General features: G+C 41.0%; 2 protein-coding genes across 5 annotated transcripts in view; one reads left to right on the forward strand and one right to left on the reverse strand.

Annotated features, from left to right (window-relative positions):
- Positions 1–18522, reverse strand: part of WRAP73 (WD repeat containing, antisense to TP73) — a 486503-nt gene that overhangs the window by 458398 nt on the left and 9583 nt on the right. For 2 of the 3 annotated variants that reach the window (XM_085608851.1, XM_085608850.1), the window contains exons 2-3: positions 8498–8650; positions 6094–6210 (exon numbers count right to left, since the gene is read on the reverse strand). In XM_085608851.1, the coding sequence (XP_085464977.1) occupies positions 6094–6210; positions 8498–8650 (270 nt within the window). The remainder of the gene's footprint in view (positions 1–6093; positions 6211–8497; positions 8651–18522) is intronic. The other variant, XM_085608852.1, reaches the window with a different exon arrangement.
- Positions 6235–18522, forward strand: part of TP73 (tumor protein p73) — a 527553-nt gene continuing 515265 nt past the window's right edge. The window contains exon 1 of one of the 2 annotated variants that reach the window (XM_085608849.1): positions 6235–6370. In XM_085608849.1, coding sequence (XP_085464975.1) covers positions 6339–6370 — 32 coding nt within the window. In that variant the 5' untranslated portion in view covers positions 6235–6338. The remainder of the gene's footprint in view (positions 6371–18522) is intronic. The other variant, XM_085608848.1, reaches the window with a different exon arrangement.

The following is an 18522-nucleotide window of genomic DNA, read 5'->3' on the forward strand; positions in this document are numbered from 1 at the left end:
TAGCCCCATTCTTTTCTTCAGAAGGTTAATCATGTTGTCATGTTTGACCGTATCGAACGCTGATGAGAGATCAAGAAGAATAGGTAGGCAAGGTTTGTTTTGATCAAGCGGTCTCAAGGAATAATCTACAATGTGTTATGTCCAGTTCTGAATCTGGATTAGCAATGGTCAAGGAGATGAAACTGCTCAATGTGTTTGCAGATATACACATTTCTCAAGTAACTTTGCTAGTGATGAGATATTGGTAATAACTGGACCGAAGCTGGTGAGGTCCAACAGGTACATGTTTGTTTTTTGGCTTAGGAGTAACCTTTACTATCTTTAGTCAATCAGAAATCAAGCCCTGAGTGAGAAATGCATTGACAATCTTAGAACAAAGAGGGAGAAAGCAAGGTCTAAGCTCTTTAATGATCCTCTGTCCTCCAAGCTCATGAAACTGGTTGGAGGGTTTTATTGATACTGTTTTGAGTATTACGGCTTCATCTTGAAGTTTGAAGGCATTCTAAGTAGCGTTATTTTTTGCTGAATAACCAATATGAGGGGATCTCACTTGTGACATGGATTGATCGGGATGTTCAGTAAAATCATTTGTCATGTTAGTAAGTGGAGGTAGGAGGTTGTTGCTGATAGATGTTAGCTTTGTTAGATTATTATTGCTCAAGTCTCTAGCCCATGGTCTGGGTTAAAGAAGGTGGCCCTGTCTAATCAGGACATTTTACAGGATGAGGAAGGAGATTAGGTAATGATCTGACCAATCACAAGGGGGTACGGAGTCCAGCTGTAGGATATTATACTTGGCGAAAATGAGATCAAGGGTGTTGTGTAATTACATGACTGGGTAAGGGCAAGGTCAGAGATAAAGACCTTGAAGGTGTTCAGTACAGGGTCATGCGAGTCATTCCAATGAATGGTGAAATCCCCAAGGAAGATCTGGTTGGTGTGTTGTTCCGAATTAGAGGAGATGGTTTCCATTATTTGTTTATTGAAAGCTAGTCAAGTGGAGTTTGCACACAATCTTGTTCCAAATAGCTATACCTAGGTATTCACAGGAGGGTATAGGAGCAGTGTGTGCATGTTTCAAGGTAAGCAAGGAGAAAAGATGCATGCTATGCCACCCCCAACTCTTACAGATGCAGCCAATCTGATAATGCCCTAGTACGGTGGAACCAGGATATCCAAGAGGTGTGGGGAGGTATCAGCCACGTTTCGGTTAAGATTAGGAGTACAGTAGAGTGGCCTAGAGTAAAGTTGCATAAAGTACAGCAATGCAGAGTAGATTGGCGTAGAGTTCAGTGGCAGAGTATATTGGTTTTGAGTCAATGGTAGAATAGTGGCATAGGGTGCATTGGTGTAGAGTGCAGTGTTGCAGAGTTGAGTGATGTGGGGTGTTGCAAAGTGGAATGCTGTGGAATGGAACAGAGTGGAGTGGCCTAGACTGGTGCCCAGTAGATTAGAGTGGTGTGGAGTGCATTGGCATACAGTGGCAGCGAGTGGTGTAGAGTAGAGTGTGGTGGCATAGTGTAATGTGGCGCAGAGTAGAGTGTCATAAAATAGAGTGGCAGAGTGCGCAGTGCTAAAGAGTATAGTGTAGTGGTATTGTGTGGCATAGAGTGCAATGGCGTAGAGTAGTGCACAGTAAAGTGACAGAGTGCAACGGTGTAGAGTGGCATAGAGTGCAGGGTCAGTGAAGCGAAGAGTAGATTGGTGAAGAGTGGCATAGAGTGGCGTAGACTGCAGTGGCATAGAGTAGATTGTTTCAGAGTAGTGTGAAGCGGCGTAGAGTGCAGTGGTGTAGAATGTCCTAGAGAGCAGGGTGAAAAGTAGATTAGAGTGGATTAGAGTGGATTAGTGTAGAGTAGAGTGGCGTAGAGTGAAGCAATGCAGAGTAGTGTGGCGTAGAGAGCAGTGTAGCAGAGTAGAGTGATGTAGAGTGAAATGGTATAGAGCGGTTTGGTTTGGTGCAGTGTAGAGTGGAGTGAAGCAGGGTAGAGTGCAGTAACATAAGAGTAGTGCATTGGCATTGAGTAGAGTGGTGCGGGATGTGTAGGGTGCAGTAGAGTGGCATAGAGTGCAGTGGCGTAGAGAGCGGAAGTGGCATAGAGTGCAGTTGCGTAGAGTGGTGCAGAGAGCAGTGATGTAGAGAACAATGGTGCAAAGTAGAATAGAGTGGTGTAGAGTTCAGTGAAAGAGCGCAATGATGTAGAGTGAAGTAGCATGCAATGGCGTAGAGTGCAGTGGCACAATAGAATGTTGTAAAGAATAGTGCAGTGGTTAAAATAGTTTGCATAGGTACAGTGGTGTAGGGTGCATTGGTTTGGATTAAGGTGGTGTAGACTGAATTAGTGTAGAGTGCAGTGGTTCAGAGTAGAGTTGATTAGCGTAGAGTGGTGTAGAGTGCAGTGGCGCAGACTGGCATAGAGTGCAGTGAAGCAGAGTAAATTGCTTCAGAGTAGAGTGGTGCAGGGTACAGTATAGTGGTGCATGGTAGAGTGCAGTGACAGAGAAGTAGCGCAGAGTGGAGTAGAGCAGTGCATCGCTGATTGGAGTGGCGCACAATGGAGTAGAGTGGTGTAAAGTGGAGTAGCATAGAGTACAGTGGCACAAAACAGATTGTTTCAGAGTAAAGTGGCACAGAGTGGCGTGGTGCAGGATAGTGGTATAAAGATGTGGCATAGAGTGCATTGTTGCACAGTGCATTGGGGTAGAGCGCAATTTTGCAGAGTGCAATAGAGTAGCATAGACTGCAGTGGCAGAGTAGATTGTTTCAAAGTAGAGTGAAGCGGCGCAGAGTGCAGTGGTGAAGAGTAGATTCAGTGTTATAGAGTTCAGTGGCGTAGAGGTGCATAGAGTAGAGTGGCAGAGAGTTCAGTATTGCAGAGTATATGGTCAGAGTGCAGTGGCGTATAGTAGAGTGGCGTGGAGTCCACTGGTGTAGAGTGAAGAGTCACGGGGTTGAGTGGTGCAGAGAGCAGTGGCACAGAGTACACTGACGCAAAGTAGAATAGAGTGGCATAGAGTGATTGGTGCAGAGTAGATTGGTGGAGAGTGCATTGGAGAAGAGTGCAGTGGCATAGAGTGAAGTGCTGCAGAGTAGGGTGGCACAGAGTGGTGTGGCGAAGAAAGCAGTGGTGCCTGGTAGAGTAGTGGGGGGTAGAGTGCATTGGCATAGAGTAGAGTACAGTAGAGTGGAGTGCTGCAGAGAAGAGTGCAGTGGCGAAGGGTGGAGAAGCGAGGGGTGGAGTGGAGTGGTGTAACGGAGTATGCATGGTATGGTAACATACTTCCATTACAGACAAAAATATTCAATTGAAATGACAGTTGCACTCACATGCAGTTTTACTGATAAAAGTATACATCGCACAAACAATGTGTGGAAATGTCATCACCTAATGTATTTAATTTGATCGTCAGCACAGTTCATTTACATGTTGTTGTGTGCTAGAAAACAAAACAAATAACATCTGTACAGCCTTCCTCAAGCAGACTCCCACTAGCCAGCTCTATTGACACATAAATCCTCTCAGGTTGAAGTTGGAGAAAGATAAACACCAAGCTCCCTGGAAGACACAGCCTGACATTTGACCTCTGTCTTTGAATACACAGCAAATGTGACAAGATAAGAACAAAATTGAAATGCCTGTTTGTAGAAAGTGAGTTCGTTGAAGAATACAGCAAACAAGATTTGGGCAATGGGAGGGACAAACTCAAGATAGACCACCTAAAGCAAATAAAGCCAGCAAATAGAAGGCCAGAAAATGTGAGTTACAAACAACAACGCCAATGGTAAGTAACGGCGGAATGCATTCCTAGGTCAACTGTCTGAATGTTAGCAATAACAAATAATATTTGTTTTATTTATGAAACACTGAAATGGCCCACCGGAATTCAAAAGATTGACATTCAGGGTACACGGCAGTTGCAGTAATCTAGAGAGCCATCTTACCGGCCTTACATCCCTATTTGTTTGCTCTGTATAGCTTACGACATACAATCATCCCAGAGACTGAAACTGAGGGATATCGGGCATTAACCCCTTCCCTGCTCATGACGGAACCGTTCCGTCATGAGCCACGGTTGGCGTGTGCTCATGACGGAACGGTTCCGTCATGACAATCCTGTCGGCGGCCGCTCCGCCTGCGCGGCGCTGTTTCCCCGCCTGTGCGGGGCGACAACGCAAATGGGCGGAGTCATGACGGAACCGTTCCGTCATGAGCACAGCTCAACTGTGGCTCATGACGGAGCGGCTCCGTCATGAGCACAGGCCCACCGCGCTGCCCCCCTGCCCCCCCCAGCGCTGCAGCGGAATGTCCGCTGCAGCGAAGGGGTTAATTATCTCCTGACAATGCTAACTGCATCTGGAAAGCACTCTTTTGCAAATCCCATGCGCTGCTCAAGCACCTTTAGTAATGGTTGAGCCTGTCCTGACTAGAGTTTCACTATTCAGTCTCCTTTCGTTTTCCCTTAACCGAAATAAAAATGACCGTATAATTCAGACAAGCATTTACATTACTCTGCACCTGAAGCATGTTTTGAGGATGTAGAGATCATCACAGTTATTGCTGGATTTGAAAATAATCCTACATTATTTTTCAGATATGCACAAACATTACCTTGTTATAAGCACCACAGGAAAATTGTATTTAATGTTTTAAAGAGCATTTTTTTTTTGTTTTCAATGTGTAGTGTACCCCGAGGTCAATGGCTGCCATTCCTGATAAGGTCTGCATTCTTGGAGCTATCCACGCACTCTGGCATTTTAAGCATTGCCACGGCATTATGTAAAACACCAGTTGAAGTAAGAAACAACTGTAGGATGAGAGCAGTATATATCTGGCAAGGTGAAATGAGGCATATAGCTCTGTTCGTTAGGAGTTACAAGGTAGAGAAGTTAGTTTTGTGGAACACTGGAGTTTCGTTTTCACCACTCCATACCAGATACTTTTTTGTCGCCCAACAATGCAGAAAAAGGTCAATCACACGTAAATCGGTTTTAAAGACCTCTTAAATGCCCATTACTCTAAATGCAGTCAATTAAAAGGCACTCTGTCCGCCTTACAGTTGAAACTGTAAATTCAAACCTACAGTCACAAACTTAACAGAGCTGTGAATTACCCACTCAGACATACTTCCCTAATGGTTTCAGAGCGTGGCGCTTGCCAGAACACCTTCTCCTCGGTCTGTTTAGGCACTACCAGCCACTTCCTTTAGTCCATCTGGCTAACTGGACCTGGTGATGCCTAAAGGCTTCTTGTTACGTCCCCCAGGAACCACTTTCTTTTCTTGCTAATGTCAGATTTTGACAACGGAGATCCGATTCGGGATTCCTGCCGAGGGTGCCATATGGGGGAATTGTTGCCAGAGCAGGATCCTAAGCATCAGAAATCCTTATTGAGGATGCAGAAGACTTCAAAAAGGATTCTGATATTATCAGGCAAGAAGTAATGGGAGCAAATACAGAGGGAAGACCTACTTATTAAGGAGTGTAAAAAGGAGGAGACGGAAGAAGTAGTCCCACCTTTAGATGCATTGTGTAAACATGAATCAAACCCCTTACACATCACTTATTAGAGTCCAATGCCGGGCTGTACAAGACGATTCTAAAATAACAAAGCTACTCTCTTAAGCAGTTTGAGAAGAGGCTGCAGGGCAACGAATTACAGCCATTGAGTTCAAGTTCCATGCCAAACTATAAATAAAAACTTTCTTTTATCAACCACAGCACAGCTGACAATGCCAAAGCCACTAGTTTTACTAATATGTTTTAAACTTTTGCTGAACCATGCATTTTAGTCACCGAGTCATTTTCTCATGCATTGGAGAAAGTAGACTACCTTCTGTCTTGCAGAAGAGCACCTTCATCTGAAAGTGTGAGGTACCTGAAAGGCCAATGCCTGGTGCTGCATGGGTCAGTGTTTTAAAATCGGCATTTCCACATCCAAACTGTAGCACAACAACAACAACAGAGAAAGGAGTACAGTAAAGGGCTGCATGCTGGAATGTGATCGCTTTCATTCCATGGAAGTTTATTTTGGGAGCCAGGGTGCAGACAGTAACATCTGATACTGGGAGGGACAGTTGTGACTTTGCGCTTACATGAAACTCTGTGGTGTTGAGAATGTGACGACCATCCGGGCTCCAGCATGAAGCTAGCAGCCCCGCCGACCCCTCGTCAATCTTACAGTGCCAATCCGGCTGCTCCAATGACCAGACCTGGAACGCAGGAGAGAGGAAAATAAGGCGCTGAGCTTTGCAGAGTTAACATCTAAGCCACGGCCGCTTTCCAGACAGCAGAGAAGCACAGAAACATCACACCCTGCAGCAGAAGTCATTACTGGACCATGAAGGACTGGAGATGGGTTCCACTGCAAAAGTAAGCACACTGCAACAGCAGATTCGCACTCATGCATTTCATATTATAAATAAAGTGTGTTTTACAAAGTACCATAATGCAATCAGGCTAACCAAACCCTGTAAATGACGTGTTGCTATTGCCCAGCTCAGTGATGTGTAATCTGTTGAACCAGGAGAGAGAGAAAAAACCTGAGTTTGTAACATCAGGATTTCAATCTCCGACTTGAAGGTTACACACTAACTGGTGCGTTAAACTCCTCAATTGTCTCTACACCTATGTTTTGAGTAGTAGAGATTGAAAGCATTCCAATTGATGATTCTCTATTGTATGATAGATGTAGGTTCTGTATTATTAGGCTTTTGGTAATTTGCAGCAATGCTTCTATGTAACTTCAGAAATTATTTTCAAACACAAAATGGCATCAATACTAATACAGCAATTTTTAATGGTTCGAAATGAGTTAAGAGGCACTGCTTTCAGCTGATATTACATAAGAACAGGTCCGGGTAGCTACTAGAAAGCTTGAAAGAACTCAAGAAGCCAAGCTAGAATAGGTGTTGCTCACAGAAGTACCAATGGAAGAGACTGAAGGTTTCTTTCACTTAATAAACCATCTCCAAGTTTCTTGGTTCCCCCTAAATTCAACTACGAGTGCTTGGAAGCAAAGAACACTTCGAACAGTGGCAATAGCATGCATATGAATGCTTATGTTTACTTTTTAGATCAGCTCCTTGACTCACACTGAATCTTCCATTATTTTATTTAGATTTTATGGTTACTGAAACATATGTACAGTCACCATCACAGAGAGATTTGGAAGCTTGTTAAAAAGACCTGTGTCTTAAGCAATTTAGCATGAAATCCTAAAAATGAGAAATGTAAAATTAACGTGATCTATTTTACAGCGTGCAGGAAAACGAAACAGTTGTCAGCAGATACATTCAACTGGATCTGTCAACCGTCATACGGCAGAGTCCAGTTGTTCATTTTTATTACATTGGGAGAAAAATAATTTATCCAACTCCCTATTGTCATTTTGAAACCAGTTTTATGGATTTTTTTTTAAACTAATTGAATCCTGCTACCAAGTGCCAAGCTCTGCAAAAAATGTCGGTTATGCCTTCAGAATTCAGAACATTATCCCCTTCCCTGATAAATTATGGCAGGCAACAATGGTTATGCTGAAATACGCGAAACACATGCTACAGAGAGCATACTTCCCTTTTCAACGCAATATAAAATTATTTAATTCCGACACTGCCAATGGAAAATGCAAACTTTTTTTAGGGTTCCGTTCACATGGAGAACTTAAGTCTCTCTGGCGAGCTCACTTTGTCCACTTTCACAGATGCTAAAGCTTTTAAAGGCATTTCAGCTTGCAGGCAGCGCTATACAAACAGTACACTAAGGAACTAATTGTATTTATTCTATGTAATAAAGCATAGTTGTATCACCAGTTAGCAAAGAAATACAGACAAATATGGATAACATTCTTATGGAACACTATGGAACATTTCAATTAACAGAATATTTAAGAGCCAATGTCAAAAACCTAGAGTTTATGGACACTGTTTACTATGTAAAAATATGCTTCCGCTTGTTGAATTAGTACTGTTTCATGGTATGCGGTGAGTTGACATCTTAAATTAGTAATGATGCTCTAGACATAAATTATAACTATTTAAACTGGTCTTGAACAAACAAGCTCAAAGATTATGTGATGTCATATTAGGTGAATATACAGATTCCAATTTAGAAAATCTATTCTAATGTTCTGATGTTTTTGACTACATTGCTACTGCGTAATGGAAGGAGCGACCTGTGAGTCGCTGAATTATATAAAGTTATGATTTAATAAGATCAGGAGTTGCGAGGTCTCTTAACGTCCATTTATTTAAAATATTTAGCATGATGCACCTCATTAATACGTTTCTCCAAATGAATTACAACGCTAGCTTAGAGATGTTTGCTACAGTGGTACGCAGCACCACTGAGCAGAAGGACTTTCAATTGAATGCATAAGCACATTGTAAAGTACCTGTTATTGTGATATAGTGCTTTCACTCGTGCACAATTGCAAACATTTCTAGAAAAACCTTATAAACAAACGTCAGCCCAGGTCAATAAATAACAAATGTCTTATACCTGTACAAGTCCTCGTTTATACATGGCGCACAGGATAAACTGGGAGTCAGACGACCACTCAATCCACTGGACCTGATCTAGACATGTATATAGCTGCAGAATCTGTAAAGTGTTCACATCTCGAATGACCAGGCGATACTGGATACATGAAGCCTAGTTTAAAAAATAAAAAATAATTACGAAAAATGTCTTTCAAGGGAACTGAAGCATAACATACTTCAAAATGAAATGTAAGGCCTAAAGAATTACATGAACAAGATTTACTAGTAGTTTTGTTAACTAGCATAAAGTCTAATAAGGCACAGAATCAAAGGATTTTTATCAATTAATAAAATATAATAAACAGACCTAGTGTTCAATAAATGAGAGTTGAAAGTGGATTTGATGTAATAGCGTCATCAGCAAAATGAAGAAAGTTAATAATCCTAAAGCAGCAATCTGTAACCCGTTTTTTATTTTGGCAGTTACAAATTGAAATACATTATTCATCTTCACAAATACCAACAAAATAATTTAATGGTCATATGATATTACCCAAAAACCAGTGTGAAGGCCGTGTAGACCAATTATTTTTTAAAAAAGACACACATTAAACATTTATTCAATTAGTTCTTGCAAAGTTCAATGCGGCCTCAGAGACAACTTATAGGGTTCCAAAAGCTAACAATCAAAACGAAAAAAGGAATCAACTCTCCAAAAGTGCATGGTGTTTCTTTTTAAACATAACTACGTTCATTTCCATGATTCAGGACAAAAAATGAGCCAACAAATAATATATATATTATTTATTTTTTTTAAACACACCACCAAAACTAAAAGTTAAAAACAAAACAAAACATACTTTGTGCTTTTTAGGGCCATAATATAGAGACTATTAAAGCAACTTTACATATATTGTATTTTTTTTTTTAAATACACGCAGTTAAGATTAACGACTCATTAAACTTATTTGTCTTGGTTGAAGATTAAAAATGGTTTCATCTCAGATGGATTTGTTCTTGCAATTCAGCTATCGAGGGAAGTTTAGTTGCCACTGAACTTAATAAAATATTTCAGTTTTGTTTATCTGAAAAATCCATTGAGAAAAGTCAAAAAAACATTAACTATTAAATGAAACAAAATATTAGTACATTTGCAGTGCAGATTATGAACGAGAGCACTAATTTCATTCGTATTCCTTTTATTTGATAAGCCTGAAATATCCCCAAGTACCATTGCAGCAACCTCCCTATTGGCTAACTTTAATCATGTGTTGGATGAGGAGGTAGAAATCAGTTGAAAACAGATTATGTTACAATCCTCTTATTAATCAAATACTCAACTATGTGCAAGATCATGTTTATTTCTCCTGGTGAATGGGTGCGACTAATAGCAAGTTTCCTGGACTGAAGTGCCAAAGTAACAAGTTTGAAACAAGTGATCAATAAGGTTAGTGCTTGCTCTTCCGAGTTTAACAAAAAGTACAGTTTGATTAAGTTATATTAATGGTCATTGTTCAAACACTATAGGCATTTCAATTTGTGGTGTGCACTCTATAAACAACGATGTAACTTTAAAAAACAAGCATTTGCAATGCAATAGGTCTCGCATTTACGCAAGTTTGAGCTATTGACATTGTAAATGACAATGCCTTTTATTTATGTTTTGGTTTTTAAAACATAAATAAAAGGCGGTGTCATTTACAATGCCAATAGCATATCGTGCGTAAATGCGAGACGTATTGCATTGCAAATGATTGTTTCTTGTACAACCTCCACATCTCAGGCAAAGCTACGTCTGGAATTCTGCTTGACCAAACAGCAATTTTTGCAAGAATCATGTGTTATCGGCTTTTGGCATGAATGCAAGATTGCAAAACGTGGCTCACTAAATTATTGTTATGTCCCCAGCTTGAGAAAAGCAGATCGAAAACGAGTTTCCGCCCACTCTGTCAAGCTTCACCGAGTGCTAAACAATTTAAACGTGCAAAAAGCCTGGGAAACCAACTCTTTACAGCAACTGTGCAAAGTAATACTAAGTTATGAAACGTGTGCTATTTCATTTTAACCAGACTTAAAATTCGTCCAATCGCTAAAACACGTCTGCATATTACTATCTCCCCAAAAACACAATGCAGGCTTACCTGGCAGAAAGCTCTTCAATGACATCTAAAAACGAGTTTGAGCTATTGGCATTTTAAATAACAGTGCCTTTTATTTTTGTTTTGAAAAAGAAAACGAAAAGAAAAGGCATTGTTATTTACAATGTCAATAGCCCAAACTCGCGTCAATGCGAGACCTATTGCATGGCAAATGCTTGTTAATTACTGCTAGGTCTGAGAAGCGGAAGGACGCACCCCACGTAAAACCCTGGGCACACTTCGACAATAGACCTGCCATTAAAATAATCTTAAAAGGTGCACATCAGGAGCTACTTTGAAACTAGCCCCGGTCACCAACCGTCTACCAGCCCGTCGATTCTGTTGCTCTACGCGGGCATTAGTTGGGCTACCTCCTCCCTGTGTCAGCAAACTGTGCAGTTGGTTTGGCTGTGATGCAGTAGACCCCCTCTGCTTTCCCGCGGATCCGGCACTGCGGGCAGGGATTTCAACCGCTCGGGCCGGGGGTGAGTGTACAGCGGTTCCGCCCCCATCCCAGCAAGTGGCGGATTGTAGGGAGGGTGCGCGTTGTCTACCGTTCCAGCCGCTTGGACCCCAACCGCCACATCACAAGAATCGCGTGAGTCCCGGCGCGTGGCCGCTCCTCCCCGCCTCAAGCCCCGCCCACGGAATCCCTGCTGCCGGGGCGTGTGAGCGCCTGCACCCGTGGGAGCAGCTATGGAGGAAGAAGAGTTGATGCTGGCCATGGCAGAGATCCCTGTGAGTACCGCGGCATCTTGGGGAGGGAGGGTTGGGTGCGCCTGGTATGGGTAGGAACTCAAACGTTTTTCGTGCCATATTGTCCCTCAGCCTTCTTACAACCATTTGTCCCTCCCCCATAACTGCCTGTGATCTGCGGCATTGTGGACTGTGCCCTCAGGGAGCAGGGTCAGCCCTGCCTCCCCCCCAGTATTCCGCAGGATATTGTTTTCTTTGTGCCCCTGGGGGATGATTTTAAGCAGCGATAAGCGGTGGTAGATAAGCCTGTCAACTGTTTAGTTATCGGGTTGAAAACTGTAACGCGATGTGCATAAAATAGTTTATTTTGAAGCATTGTTATTGCGCTTTGGCAAAACTTGGTATCTTCGAAATCACGGGAAATTAACTATTGGTCCCCCTTGCTGCCGGAAGTTCTTCTATCAGTCGTGGCCTCTCTGCACGTGTCCGCCTATTTAAAAAAAAAAAAAAAGTGCAAACACAGCCTTCGTGCTTTAAAAAACCAAAGGTCATTATCACAGCATGCCGACAGGCGCCCCACGCTGCGGACCTATAATTAACTCAGCAGGCACTCAACGCGCAAGCGCGTTCACAGCGAGAGCGAGACCTAAAAAATTACGAGGCTGGTGAGGACGAAAGTGAAACTGCTAGCTGGCTTGCGAGGGAAGGGGGACAGGAGATGTGCACGCCGCGTGGCTGTAAGCGCGTACACCAACTCAAATCCGCCAAAAGCCTGCGCGTGCACATCTCCTGTCCCACTTCCGAGGCAAGTCAGCAACAATAGATCTCGCCGAAAGCAGCGCTTCGCGCTGCGTTCGCAGGCGAGACCTAAAAAAGTTTTGTAATAGGCAGACACTTTGCTAGCAGCATACTGAAAGGCTATGGATTGGACTTTTGAGCATTAAGAAAATATAGCTGACTTATGTAGCAATGATTGCAAAACACTTGTTTGGTGCTATTATGAATTGTTAAAGTAAGCCCCCATCTCACCATTTACACAGAATGTCAAAAGTACTTCTTCATCACATAAAAAAATATGGTGTTGCATCACTTTTCACAAGAAGTAATGATGGTTAACCTGTTGGATAAGGTATTTGGTTTAAGGTTCTCACATGTGTCAACACACTTCTATTTTGTGAAAGGTTAGTTTGGTGGTATAGCAACACTTAAGGTACTCCATGCGAAGCGGGGGAATATTTCATTCCATTCTGGATGTCCCAGGAACTAACCAGATAGTGACAGAAAATAGAGTATGACACAACTGAGACACGTCTGTAGACCAGCTTCACAAGAATGAGGAATATATCTGGATGAGGATGTCCATAAAAGGGGCACAAGATCGTAATCTGAGTGTAACCAACAACCGGTTTAGTTTGCTCAATACATTCACTTCTTTTTCTGCTCAAAAGGGTGGTAGTTCAGTGATTCATTATACTGTTTCAAAAGGATGCTATATTGTCATATTTTAGTATTTGTATTTGCGCAGTGACAACAAATGTATTCCTTTTTAGCATTTCACATATAACTGCAATATGCAGATTCAGCTAACAACACTTCACTCGAGAGTTTGCTTTGCTCCACACATTTAAGATCTGTGGTTTGCACTTACTTATTGAGGAAGTTATTAAAATAGAGTGCCTTCTGAATGCTTGCAAATAGCCACCAAGGGTAGTACTCTAATCATAAATCAGAAAGTACTCAAGTCAGAATGTTAATTAGGCGATTCTAGACAGGGAAGACAAAGTTATTTTCGTCTATGGTAATGTATTTTACCAAAAGCATTGTAAATTGGAAAGTGAGAATAAAAAGCAAGTTTTGTTTGTAGTGTGTATCCACATGCTCAGTCACAAAGAAGTAAACAAATAACAGAACACTGTAAACATTAAGCCTTAATTCTATGAGCTTGCATAAGTTTGGCAAACAAAGGACCTTATGTTCTATTGAAAGCTAACAATCAAAAATAAAAAGTAATCTCTCTCAATACTGCATGTTTTATCTATTTTTCTTAATACTGGAGTTTACTAACCTAAATTAAGAAACATACATGTATTTAGGAATATAAATGAGCAAATAGAAATCCACAGTCCAAAAACTAAAAAAAAGTGTGTATATATATTATTTTTATTTAATGGGTGTTAAAATATAAACATTAAACGGAAGCAACATTATACATGGAAAACAAAAATTACATCCACTCAGTCTAGATGAAGGATGTGTGCTGTGTGTTGCACAGTGCGGACCAGACATCAGCAGTTTCTCGTCCTGAAAGGCAACTTGTGCAAATCAAACATCTGGAAGGTAACATTTTATATGCAAATTTACAGTAACAGGTTAACTGAAGCAGAATGGGGATGATTTGATTAAGTGTTTTAGTTTATTAGGCAAACTGCAGATTTAAGGAAATATAGTGTAAGGCAATACTGAGACCAAGGAAGGCCAGAATGAAAAGCTTTGCTGCCATTCAATTTTGAGGTTAGTAGGATGTTTATAACATATTGAAAATGTGATTAATAAAATGTCATCCTTTTCGAAGAGTCAGCAGAAATAGCGGCAGATTTAACAATTTTAGGACATGATGACAAAGGCTGGAAATACAACAACTGTAAGCCCAAGAGAATACCAGAGAATGCAAACATCAGTGGGATTTCAAGTTTTGATGTAGAAGAAAGCCAGAGCGATTCAATTTAAAGGCATTAAATCTGTATTCTGTGGCATAAATCGGACTCTGTGGCAGTGGAAATCGACCTGAAACGAAATTTTAAGACAAAATGGCATTTTTTGGAACACAACGGAGTCGTGATGCCTGAACCCAGAACCAGATCTACCTGTCCATCCATCTAGACATTAAAAAGCATTGATGAGAGGATTAAGTTATCATACAGCCCCAAATGCCATGGCAATTGGAAAGTACAATGGAAACGTTAAGAAAAATGGCAAGATTATGTATTGTTGCCAAGATAAATTCAAATGTAATACTTTAGCCTATTTAGCATTATAGAAGCGAAAAAGTCTCCCCACTAAACTATAGATAAAGCGACAAAACCATCACTAGTTTAACAAACCCAGCGGGTCCCCAGATGCCTTGCAAAAGCATAAACAGCTTAGTTACAAGCCATTAACTTCATCAGCAAACAACATCTCTTAATACCTTTAGTCTATGGAATGGGTGCAGATATTGGGTTTGAGGAAAGAAAAAAAAATCCTACTTTTGATCACATTCATGAGGAAGTCGCAATGCTTTACACAAGCATAACAATACAGTTTCGAAAATATTTTTAGTGAGATATTGGAGATTTCAAGGTACTCTTGCTTTGCTAATTACTTATTGCATTTTTACAAGAGCTAATAAGAACACTAACTTAATGAAAATTCAAGTTCAATGTTATTAATGTTTAGACATATGTCTTTAAAACATACATTTTAAAACAGAATAAAAACATTTAATTTTAAACACCCTCCCCCCACCTCTCCACCCCCTGCATGCTTCTGATACAGGCTCCAACCCTAGTACATCAACATTTAACACATTAAAATCTCCACTCCCCAAGCACCCCAGCTCTAAAAGATCTAACTTAAAATCTTGACCAAGCATTTTGCATCACTAATCCAAGTTTATTTTTTTAACTTTTGCCAGGGTGCATGCAACATATAAAAATTCCAAAGTAAACAAAAGTGCAAGTGCATCATTATGATGATTTATGCTGTATCTTATATAAAAGCTATTTTAAAAATCAGACTGAAAATCCTATTAAAATCAAGACTATCAATTAACAGATGAACATTAAAATGTTGGAACTACAAACCACATGTGCAGTTATTCTCTGCATCTAAAAGAACTGCAAATTTTTCAGCCCTTATTTATCGGGCATTTAAAGCTACCCGAAATTTTAATAGAACTAAGCGTAGCTAGCCATCAGGAAGTGATGATGTGTATGGAAATGCCCTCCTGTTTATCCAAGATTCTACCACATACTTTGCAGAGGGTCTATTCCTTACATACTCCATATCTGCCAATCTGGACTCTCTTCTACAGACCATTTTTAGTTAAGCTTCCAAAGGATGGGAGGCCTTTGTTATCTTAAATTACTCCATTTCTAGGGTCCCTGCAATGGCAACTCACCTATTTCTGACCTGCACCGCCCACCTTAACGCACTCTTTCGTATTTCTGCAGAACATAAAGCAGATACCTTCTGTCCCTCCGAGGACCAAAGTTTCTCCCAACATTGCAGGGTCGCTTTATAGGGTAAGAAATTCCAAGCCTGCAATTCCCCTTTCAGTCTTATTGCCTGGCTCATCGCACTTTTTGGGAGAGCCAACTATTTTTCAGACACTTGTTCTCACATCTCTCCCAACTTCGCTCCATACTTAGGGACAATACCTCAGCCCTGTAAAGACATTGAGTAGGGACCATTGCATTGTAGGCTATCAAAAGGGGAGACCAGGAAGGGCCACCAAAGGTATTCTTAAGATGGATAAGACCCCCTATCATTGCTGCTGCCAGCATCTGAATCAATTCTTTATATAGGGCCAGGCTTGGATGTCTTGTGAACATCATATCATGGTAGTTATAGGACGATACCATACCACCTCAATCATACTATTACCTAGCAGCCACTTAAACGGTTTGACTTTTCTCCAAACCTGATTATTTTTGTTTTTTCCAGATTCATTTTTAATGTATTAACCTCATAATTATTAAATCTAATCAACTTTCTCTGTAAGCCTACTTGGGTCAGATCCAAGATTTGCCAAATTATCTGCATAGAGTAGAAACGACACGTGTCTACCCCTATTTTCGCTGAAAAGTACTGAGTTGACGCTAACACCCACGGGATGTCAGCTAGGAAAAAAAGACATCAACGTGGGGGCCAGGACACAATCCTGCCTTTATCCATTTCTTAGAGGTATTCTCCCTGAAAGGGTCACTTCTGAATCAAGCTCCATTTGAGCCCAATTTTTAGAGTGTAATTCCTTCAGGATTGCTAATAAACATTGATGGATACCCTGCTGTCTTAATTTAGTCCAGAGTAAACTACGATCTACCAAAACAAAAGCCGAGCTAAAAATCAACAAAACAGCAGAATAAACTCCCAGTTGTTTCCTTCGCCTTCAAGTCCCACAAGCTGGAACAACGATCTATAGTTGAATGCCCAGGCTCAAAACTCCCCTCTGGTTCATTGGGATGATTCTTTTACCCTCAATTCAACTCTTCAATAAACTGAAAATAACCTTAGAATACAATTTTGTATCTACATCCAGCATGCTTAAACAATAGTTGACTGTACATTAATCTCGATTTTTTATGCATTGGTTTAATTATTATACCCTTGCAGCTGGACGCAAATGTACCAGTCTTGTTTATAGCTACAAAAACTTTTGGGGAAAAACGTTGCCCATCACAATGAGTTAGACTTAATCACAATTGCTGGAAGATTATCCGCTCCTGCTGCTTTAGTTAAATTACGGAGGTTATAAACGTGGTTATCTCCCTGGACTTAGAAATATTACTTAAAAAGGTTATCCAGTCAGATTCTGGTACCATACATCTTGCCGGGGGGGGGGGGGGGGGAGGGGGAGCATTACTACATCCCATCTGGACCAACTTCCAGAACTTCCTCATATCCTTTTCCTGTAAAGAACTAGTCGTAAGGTCCCAATATGACTGTAAGAAGGCCTGCTTCTTTGTCCTAACCACGGCCTCATACTCACTTTTCTTACAATGCTAGGCCTTGTTTGCATTTATGGGGTCTATGGAGGGCCTCACTCTTCCTACTTTTCTTAACTTCTACCTAGAAAACACGCACTGATCCCACTAAACCCAGATTATTGCTAAAATGTTAAACTAAACAGGCAGTCACAAGTGCAGTTACTTTGCCGACAACTGGGTCATGATTTCAAAGGTGCAGCAGATGCAGACACCCCAGGACCAAAAGCTCGACATCCCACTACTTGGCTTGTCAGAACTCCTCTAAACACCTAATACTGCTATATTTTACTAGTAAACAGGCAGTCACAATTGCAGTTACCTTGCAGTTGAAAGAGGCTTGATTTAAATAGTGCAGCAGGTATAGTGGCACCGGGGCCAAAGGTTGTCATGACTCCACTAAACATCAAATATTGATATATTTTTACTAGTAAAGAAGCAGTCACAAGGGTAGTTATCTTGCAGGCAACAGGGTAATTATTTGAATGGTGCACCTGGTGCAGTGGCACTGGGCCTAAAGGTTGTCGGATCGCCTTTAAACACCGAATATTGCTATATTTCACAACTAAACAGGCAGTCATAAGTGCAATTATTTAGTAAGCACAAGGATCATGATTTCAATAGTGCGGCAGGTACAGTGGGACCAGGACCAAAAGCTCCAGGCACCCCACTAAACACAGAATTTTGCTATATATTTTGTTCCTAAACAGGCAACCACAAGTGCAGTTACATTGAAGACAAGAGGGTCATGATCTGAATAGTGCAGCAGGTGCAGTAGCAGCAGGCCCAAAAGTTGTGGAAACTCCTCTAAACACATAATATTGCTATATTTACCTACTAAACAGGCAGTCACAATTGCAGTTACCTTGCCGTTAAAAGGGACTTGATTTGAATGGTGCAGCAGGTGCAGTGACATGGGGGCCAAAACTGTAGGGAACCCACTAAACCCAGATTATTGCAAAATGTTACTACTAAACAAGGCAGTCACAAGTGCATTTATCTAGCAGGCAATAGTCATGTTCTGAATGGTGCAGCAGGTGCAGTAGCACCAGGACCAAAAGCTCAAGGAACCCCACTGAACACTGAATATTGCTATATTTTACTAAACAGGCAGTCACAAGTGCAGTTAGCTTGCAGAAAACAGGGTCATTATTTGAATGGTGCAGCAGCTGCAGTGGCGCCAGGCTCAAAAGTTGTCAGAACTCCTTGAAACACATAATATTGATATTACATCAATTAATTCTATTATTTGCCTCTTTCATTTTTCAAAATGTTGCTATTACTTACCTGCACTATAGCACTCGTAACAGCACAATATATTGCCATAGTAGATACGTTAAATCACTTAAACAGACTTTCTGTGACTAATATTGTACAACTACTCAGCAAGCTACAACTTGCAACCAAAAACAGCTTATCATTAATTACATAGGTGAAACCTAATGCATTTACCAATGCTTGCTTCT

This window comes from Triturus cristatus, chromosome 1_2, assembly GCF_964204655.1.
Source record: "Triturus cristatus chromosome 1_2, aTriCri1.1, whole genome shotgun sequence".
Classification (NCBI taxonomy): Eukaryota; Metazoa; Chordata; class Amphibia; order Caudata; family Salamandridae; genus Triturus; species Triturus cristatus.